Source organism: Lipophrys pholis (assembly GCF_963383615.2).
Source record: "Lipophrys pholis genome assembly, chromosome: 8".
In the NCBI taxonomy this organism is placed as follows: Eukaryota; Metazoa; Chordata; class Actinopteri; order Blenniiformes; family Blenniidae; genus Lipophrys; species Lipophrys pholis.
Window position 1 is genome coordinate 13,566,111 of NC_137630.1, and position 9,417 is coordinate 13,575,527.

At 41.7% G+C, this 9,417-nt stretch overlaps 1 protein-coding gene across 1 annotated transcript in view; it reads right to left on the reverse strand.

Annotated features, from left to right (window-relative positions):
- ajap1 (adherens junctions associated protein 1) overlaps positions 1–783 on the reverse strand; it is a 51,954-nt gene extending 51,171 nt beyond the window's left edge. The window contains exon 1 of the mRNA XM_080468482.1: positions 258–783. Coding sequence (XP_080324608.1) covers positions 258–286 — 29 coding nt within the window. The 5' untranslated portion in view covers positions 287–783. The remainder of the gene's footprint in view (positions 1–257) is intronic.
- Positions 784–9,417: the final 8,634 nt, after the last annotated feature.

Here is a 9,417-nt window from a genome sequence, read left to right on the forward strand (position 1 = left end):
CAACTTCGAGGTTTCACAGCTCGTCTGTGTGCGTTATTCTACAGACCTGTGCAGATATGAAAGCCAGTCATCAATTCCAGCAGACTCTCATAACTTGCAGTGGCGTAGATTAAAAAAAATAATAATAATAATAAATGAGACACGTTGTCGAAGAGCGGCGTCAAATATAAAAACACTGATCAGTAAAGAGGTCTGTCCACCTCCCGGGAGAACCTCACAAATGTGCCATATCACATTGAAGATTTTCCGCGTCTTACCTGCGCGCAACACTCCGTTTTATCCACATTTTTCTCTCGACTGCCGAATCCGACTCAGTCCTCCAGGTATCCTCCCATTTAGATGGGTTTCCACCAAAGTCGACAGTAGCTGATAGAAAAGGTTTAAAAAACACTCAAGTTATGGACTTTACTCCGCCCGGCAACATCATTTAAGCCATATCCTTCTCCAGCGTTGCGCACATCAAAATTCATCCAACAAACGCTGTCAAATCCCAGTTTAAAAAAAAAAAAAAAATGGAAAAAATTAGAAATAAACCCCCCACCGGAGCTTCAGGCAGGTCTCTGTGAAGTTGTCCGTTAACTGTTAGTCTTGTCCACCCCCGTGCCTCTTTATCAGGTGGAAGGTAGAGGGACGGACAGGTGAGCGCCCTCAAACTTTGCCTTTACGCAGATCTTTCATGGTTCCCCCGCCGGCTGCGCGCACACGGATGGAAGATGCGGAGAGAGAAAGCGGGGCACATAGTTGGCATCCTCGTCGCTCAAATGACAGCGCACCTTCTCCTACATTTTTTTTTTTTTTTTTTTTTTTAAAGGCAGATGAGCGTCCAAAGAGAGAGGGGGGGTGGAGGGGGGGGGTAAAAAAAAGAAAAGAAAAATGGGGGCGGTGGATGAGGATGCTCGCCCCTCTCTCCCTCTGTCTTCCTCTCTCTCTCTCTCTCTCTCTCTCTCTCTCTCTCTTTCTCTGAAGCACGGAAGATTGAAGTCACCAATGGCAGAGGGTCCTCATTACATCTCTGGAGGTGTTGCAAAAAAAAAAAGAAAAGGGTAAGACAAAGTAAAGAATTATTCTTGTTTGTTTGTTTTTTTTTAAAGGATAAATTAGATGCAAGTGAAAGAGAGAAAGACGGCTGGGGGTTGTTTGAGAGGAGTTAAAGAGACAGAGGGGGAGATAGAGCGGAGAGGAGACTGCTCCGTCTCCTCCTTGCTGCTCCTCTTCTCAGACTGACGAGCGACCTGCCCGCTGAGCCCCACGCGGCCGTGACGTCACTTTAAAACCAGATATGCCATGTGCTGGAGGGGCGCGCGGCATGTGCGCGAGGGAGCGTGCGCGCGCCCGCGACTGTCAGGTCGGGGATGACACTGGACTGGGCAGCGCTGTTCAACACATCGCGCGCGCGCACGCACACACACGCCACGGTACACCGCTGCACAACACACACACACACATACGCAGGTGAATTCAAACACACACAGCTGTGCACACGCAATCACACGGCTGTTGTAGACATACATGCGCGCGCACTCAAACACAGCTGTACACACAAAAAAACCCGCTGTATACACGTGCACAACTGTGCGCGCGCACACACACGCAAGTTCCGTAAACAATTCAACATTGAACACTTCATTGCTTTGTCATTTATTTATCCATTGATTTCATTGACAGTATATGAACTAAACCACTGAAAGTAATTTCTTCACATTTAAATTGAGTTAATGACCTCAGGTTAAACTAGGGGGGGGGGGGGGGGGGGGGGGGGGGGTGGCTGATGAATTACAGCATGTTGATAATTTATGAGCTATTTTGGATTGTCATGAATTTAAAAGTACAATGATCAAATTATACATTTCAAACTAGAAAAAGGATTACAACAAATTTAGGGAAGTTTTTTGAAGTAAATTATTGGAAAAAATAGAGCCAAATAATGTGAGGTGCAACTCTGTAATATAGTATAAAATGTTTTATAGTTTGTTTGTCTTGATGTTCAGTGTGAAGATGCAGTTATGCATAAAAGATGAGCAATAGGAGGAGGTTCTGTTCTAGAGCAGAGGTCTGCTACCTTTATAACTATTGGAGCCATTTTCATGATTTTTTTTATTTCCAGCTACCCTGGCTATTTTAATTGATTGATTTGGCTTTTCTTTTTTCTTTTTTTTTTAGATAACTGTGGCATGCAAATAAAATAAAAATTAAAACAAAATGTTCAATAATTTTCTAAAAGATTCAGGGAGCTATAGAGGGGCTGAGCCGCAGGTTGTAGATTCCTGGTCTAGAGTGATATTAAGCAAAATTATTTGTGTATTTGGCATTTGGGGGATATAAGAGTGAGCTCTGTTGCCTGACAGAAAGAGGATCTGCATTTTAATCGACAAATCTTTGATAAATCATTATACACATGTAGTCACAGTCACAGCTCCGTGCATTGTGGGTGTGATAAATCTCTCATACTGACCCCATGAAGTCATAGCACCAAATTGACAAATATCAAACCTTTACCTTCACTAATTAATTATACTAATCATTAAGTGTGTATCTTGTGCATGGACTGTTCAAAGAAATAGAAACAAAGAAAACATGCAAGTAATAATCTGTCACCATTAATATTGGTTTTCGAGCTTTTTCTGATTTCTCTCATGAATAATAGAATGAATAAAAAGGTATTTCTATATCACCACTATATAACAAACGTCACAGCTATTTACTGTGATCCGGTTAGAAATGGGACATTAAAAACAGACGTGCACCTTCAGCATCCATGATCCAAATGTACCGTGACCATCATCTGGTAGATTCACTCTGACTCAGTTCTGCCCTTTAATAGCAAAGTGAAGCCAAAAGTACATTGAAATGTGTTTTTATTGTATAACAAATTACTTTACTGCCTTCAAAGGTGAAGATGTACACGAAAAGACAATATATGATTGAAATATGAAAAGCAATGAATACACAAATGCTGACACACATCTCTTTGTTGTGCTTATTCCTGCCAGCTTCTTTGAATGGGAAATAAGGAAGAGTTCCCAGCATCCCAGTAAATTCCACACTAAATATACCACTTTGCATGTACTATTTAGATTACAAGAGGAAGAAGAACAGTTGATCAGATGAAGCAGCTGCGGAAAACATTTTCACCTCAACAAAGGATGTGTGTCTGAGGGTTAGGATAATATATGTCGTTATATAATTACAAAGCTGCAAAGTTAGACTGGTCACAGTTCATGCATCTCAGTAGTGTATATACCTGTTGTGAGTTTCTGCAGAGAATTTGTTCATGACCGCATGTGCCACATCGGTGTGCATCTGAACTTTGTGGGTTGGTACTGAAACAAAAAATCTCTAAAAGATTCAGATAATAATAAAAGGACATAGTGTTTACGGCTAATATGTTGTGCAAATGCTGAAAAAGAAAAACAAAGTGATCGGGCTACCCCCAGTCTCCGTGAAGGTTGAGCTCCTGCTCCTTCAAATAACTATTTATTCAAACTGTTGCACGGCTCCCTGTTCAATCTTAATGCAGAAGAAAGGAAGGTTGTTTCAGGGATAAAATAAGATATTCTGAGGACCTGTTTAAAAAATAAGCTTTACCTATAACTGTAAGTAACAGAGTAGACAATGTATTTCATATTACATCTTAGTGTTTGTGTAGCTCTGTTTTAACTCTTTGATATCTCATAAATAGCCATGGCTTAACAAAAAAAAAAAAAAGACCCAGTGTAGCACCTGGCAAATCCTCATTTCTACAGTGTTAAGTTGATGTGTTGTCGTTATATCAGGATTCATCCCGTCTTCATAACATCAGGATCAATCACATCACCTTGAGCTTCATAACGGTGATAACTCCCCGGACTGAGGTTAAATGTGTTTTTTTCATAATGTTTACCAGCGGTGGGCTGAAGTGAATGATGCTTTGTAGTGAGGGCTTTATATATCAACCATTGTTCCCATTAAACTGTCGTCCTGGAGGCTTTTTGCACACCTGCACTACAAGACGTCACTGTTAGGCGAATTCCCATTTCATTAGAGTCATTGTGCTCATGTGACCGCACGGTAGGACAGGTGGAAATATTCCCTATGACATTATCAACTCTAGCGTGCGAAAAAAGAGGGAATGTGGCGGCTTGTCTTGGCCACCTCGGGGTCAAAGTGTCAAACCAATGAACACATCACACCTGTTTTAGCCTTTGCAACTGCCCACTTCCCTAATGCTTCCTGGAAAAGAAAAAAAAAAAAAAGTAAAAGTAGCCTCATATACTCTACTAATTCTCCAAAATGAGCGTGCTTTCTCCTTCACTCTAGGTTAATTTTCTCCATGTTTTTTGGCTCACTGAACTGTCTAAATCATCCTGTGGTTAGGAACACACTTATATCCCAATCAGATGAACTGCAGCTGTTTATAAAATTGATTGCTCTATATGTGATGAAGCAACTTTCCTCCCCTCGCTAATTGTTGCTATGAGGCTCACTTCTGTCAAATACCCTCATTACTGCATTACTGTGTATACATACAGAGCGATCCAAGTGGATATCTGTGTCTGAGGGAAGCGTCAGCGGCTCCCCAGCAGATGGAAGCTGCCATCGCTCCCTTTCTCTTCGTCACATCCTCAATCTCTTCTCCTCTCACTCACACTCCATCTCCCACTCTCCACGCTTTGCATGTTGCTCTCCTCTCCCTTTCATGTCTGCGTATGCGCGCACACACGTTTCCCTCAGTCAGTTGATGCGAGTGCCGTGTGTGTGATGCGACTGTGAGCAGGTCTGTTTTGCTTCGGCGAGAGAGTCGCTGCTTGTCATGTATGTCTGCGACTGCAGGTGGCTTCAGCTCACATGAATCCAAACGCAGCATACTAAACATCTGTTGTGTAAGCCATTAACACCCTGCAATGCCAGTGTGAATTAGAAAGTGGAGGGATTTGAGTATTGCTGCGTGTATCCGCTAAGCTGGATTGAGTCACTCTGAGCAGTGTTGGATGTGTATGGTTAAGTGTGCAGGGCCAATCGGCCGCCACGGGGTCGGTTTATGACTGCAGGTTACAGAGCGACGGCACAGTGAATTCCACTGGACACAAGTTCAGAGGATGTCAGTAAGCTGTCCGAGACACTCTTTTAAAACCCAGTGCTCCTACTGGCAGGTTGTGCCTTTCGTTGCTTTGATCAATGTCTTTTTTTTTAATCAAATGTATATAACATTGACGACAAAGAGCTGGAGGGTAAAACGCAGAGCTTAACACACATTGTTACTGACAGTGTTGTTTAGGAGAATGTTTCAAATGACTTTAAGTCAACAGCAGAGTGACCACACACATTTCTAACCAAGGAACACCCTGGACAAGCCACTCAGTCCATCACAGGGCAAACACGCAGAGAGACAATCACACACATTTGCACCCACAGGCAAGTCAGAACCGTCAATTAATGTAAAACACATGTATTTGGACTGTGGGACAAAAACGCTTTACCTGAAGAAAACCCGATCAGACACAAGGTGAACGCGCAAACTCAAAAATACCCCAAAACCCAAATGTATTGTTGCAGGCCAGCGTGGAGACTTGGCATGGGATAAAGTGTGATAGACGTTTGCACCTACTGTTGCTGTTCTGGACAAACTGCCCATGACAACTGAGCTTGACAACATGGGTGTGAGTGGAGGGGTGGACCGAGTTTCCATGGCAACTGACCTGACGGAGCTCTGAAGAAGAGTCGGGAGCAGTTAACTATTTTAGTAGCACCGGTCGCTAGTTTGTGTAATCTTTGTGTGTTTAACTCAACTGAAAAGATAGATTTTATAATGAAGTCAGAATTGCAGTTTGTTCATTGCAGATACCGAATGAGAAAACCATCGAGCTGATATCAGATGGCGATTCTAAGTGGTTTATGCCACCCCATCAGAATAGTCTTGATGTGGTCATTTTGGAGCGTACCCGTATTCACATCTTGTGTCGCTTCACAATTTTTCAACTGGGTCAACCTCACAAATCAGGTGTGGAAGGGCCCTGAGTCAGCTGAAGTCTAACAGCAAGATGCCATTGAAATGTACACGCTGGATCTTTAACCTTCGAGGCCTTTGACTCATGAAGCAGAGCTAATTCTTTTCTTATGCCTGGCTGACACAAATCAAAGTTTACCCAGAATTTATTTTCACACATATTAGCTGCTGGCTGAGAACAAGTTTTTAACCAGATAAAAAAAAAAAAAAACAATGCATGAAGTAACTGGAACACATACAGCATATCCCACAGAATCCCTCCTGTCACTCTAAAATTACTCTTCCACACACAGGATGTCTCCCTTGCTGAAAGTTATGAAGCACTGACTAAGAAAATGAATTCTCTGGTTTCCGCCTTCCAAAGTCGTCACTAGTGGGAATTTCAAACTGAAATCACAAGTACAGACAAGATAAATTGCAAAGGCTGCAATGTGGAGACTTTTTAGTTTCCTCTTCATACTAGTAGCGTGTAAAGCAGTGCCAGTCAGATTGAATTGGCAGACGTATCTGTCTCTGAAGCCCAGAAGAATGGGAGGAAAATAGTTACTGTCAGGGGAGTCTCTGCATCACTGAAAGCAACTTTTTTTACGCCACAAAAACTAGATAAATGAAAAATGCAGCGTAAGAGTGAGAATTGAAATACCAAAAATATCTGCTCCATGTAGATTTACTGTTACTTTGCTCAGAGTTAACTCAGGTCATGGATGCATTCCGGAGAGAAAACTAATGCTCGGTTTATGTTCCCAGTGGTGGCTTGCCCGTGTAAATCGTTGGGAATTTATGCTTACCAATCGATTTTTTTTCCGACTACATGAAGGAGAAAAACAAGTGCAAGTGCAACAGACAACCTCTCTAGGTTTACATTTGTAATTTACTTTATTATTTTGTTGGAAGTGCTACACTGAATGCCCATTCATTGATCCGTGCTGAGTTGTGCCTTTTGCATTTAAAGGTGGAGCGACAGTTTACATGTTCCCCGTTTACACGTTGCAGAGGGGTTTTTGTACATCCTGTCTTATAATTCTTCAAAATGATAAATGTAGCATGAGTCATGGGAATCTCATATTCATGACACCTCATGGGCCAGAAACTGGAGCATGAGACAGGCTGATGTGTTACTATGACAACACCATTTGGATGAATAACATAATGGCAGAGAGGATTAACAGTGTATCTTTCCAAGGATCTTTTCTTTCAAGCAATGCAATCTGCAGCTGACTATGGACAAAGGCAGGGGAGTAAATTCACAAATTAACCTTCAAAGCATAATTTGGAGGAGTAGGAAAAACCCAGCGCACCCGGCAAAAACAACACACACACAAGAACTTGCAAACGCTTCACACAATGTTCTCCAGCTGAGCTCAAACTAGGGACGTTGTCACAGTGAGGAAAGGAGTTCTAAACACTTTTTGCTTTTTTTTTTTTTAGTTTGTTCCAGTCTGTCTTGTCAAGGTGTGCCAGCCACTTTAGTGTTCTTATTTTGAATTTTTGTTTGCTGGGTATTGACAACGTTCTCTCCAATCTAGCCACATGTTAAGAATTTCCTGTTTTTTGACCCAAACCTCTCATTACTATAACGAATAATTATTTTTCTTAGGCCCCATTTGCACAATGTTTCAAGTTAAAAACACATTGTTTTTGTGGTTTTCTTTACGGAAAGGTTTTGTGTTTTGATAATGATGTACTTGGCATGCCAGGCCATGAGTTAGCGCTGTTCGTTGTTTTTGTAATGAAGCCACACGTGTGCAGAGAACAATACACTATAAATATTAACAATGGCGAGTACACAGACAGGACTGGAAGTCATGACACTCTGTAGGCAAATGTTGTTATTGCCATCTATTTGTACATGTGCAGAAGAATAATTTTCCCCGGCCGTGGTGTGCATGTACAGTAGCAGCATTTCAGAAAAAGTTGTGTTTTCCTCTGTTTCCACATAGACAGACTGGGAGTGTTTTCAAGAAGTTCCACCTTGGGAGCCGTTCTCAAAACGTTGCATTTTCAGTGGTTTCCGAGCACCGTTGTCATGTGAAAGGACTCCCCAAACATTCACTTGAAAACGTTACTGCATAAACGAGGCCTTCAGCAGCTTTCCTAATACCCAGACAGGACTGTTTTGTGGTTGTGTGAAGTCATGGAGATATGATAATGGAGTATAAAGTCCCTTTTCCGGCAAAACATTTCTCTGGTAGCATTTTACTTAATTTTCTTTATTTCCTGCCGTGCCTGTCAACAGTACATTGCTTAACATCTACGCCAGTACAGCCGCATGCCTCTCCGATCTGGACACGTGCCGAAAGCCCATTTTACTGCAAGTACTACACCGACTATGATTAATGCCAAAAACCATCTCAGATAATCTGAATTGCCCTTTTAGTTCCCTGGAGGGAAGGCAATACAAAAGCTTCTCTGGTACATCACTTTATTTCTTTGTTGGCTTTCTCTTTAAGAAGACCTCATTAATCTTCCCGCTGACATTACAAACATAAAATCATGTAGTATATATGTCAGTGAGGTTCATCGCATAAACACACACACAAAAAATGATGTTTTTGTGTTGCTTTGCTGTTTCATACGACGCGCTCTGGAAGCCTTGTGTGTCTTCAAAGAATAATACAATATGGATATTCATGAAGTACTTAAACTATACATGTCATCTTCGCAGTCTTGCCCCCGATATTTCAAGATTTATGCTGATTATAGTAGATCCCAGTTTTTAAATGTTGGGGTTGTGCACCGTGATTCGTCGAACAGCTGGATGCGAAAAGAGTTTTAAGAGAATTAGATGGATTCGGTGCAGAGATCCTGCCAGCATTTTATCCTCTGAACTTCCTTCGCTTCATTAGATAATGGGCAGTTAGCTACAGCTGTGTTATTTTTGGGGAGGCTGTTTCATGCCTGCGGACAATGTTTAGACCAGGAGCGGACTCAGCTGACTGAGCAGGTTGAAGTTATGTGAATTGATCTTCACTCTTCACATGGGTTATACTCAGAAGTCAAGAGGAGCAAGTGGAAGATGATCAGCGAGCAGCAGCTCTGAGATGATCTCCACAGCTCTGATACGATATCAGTCACACAACATTTACCACTAAGGACATCGATTGTCTTGACATCTGACAAACGGCACTATAATAATTCTGATGGGATGAAAACATGAATATTCAAACTGCGATTGCAGAGGAATCAAGATGAAAATGAAGGAGAAGAAGAAGAGACAATGACAACAAAGTTAAAACAATGAAAAGTAAAAGACCAACGAGATGACGATGATGAAGACAGAGAAGACAAGAAGAGAGAGATGAGGTAAAAACACAATGCAAAAGAGGAAGACCAGAACAAAGTTGAAGTGGAGGAGGAAGACAAAAAGACAAAGACAACTAATTTAAAAGAACGAGTCATTATTGGAATACAGGCTTCAAGGTAAGACACTCAAC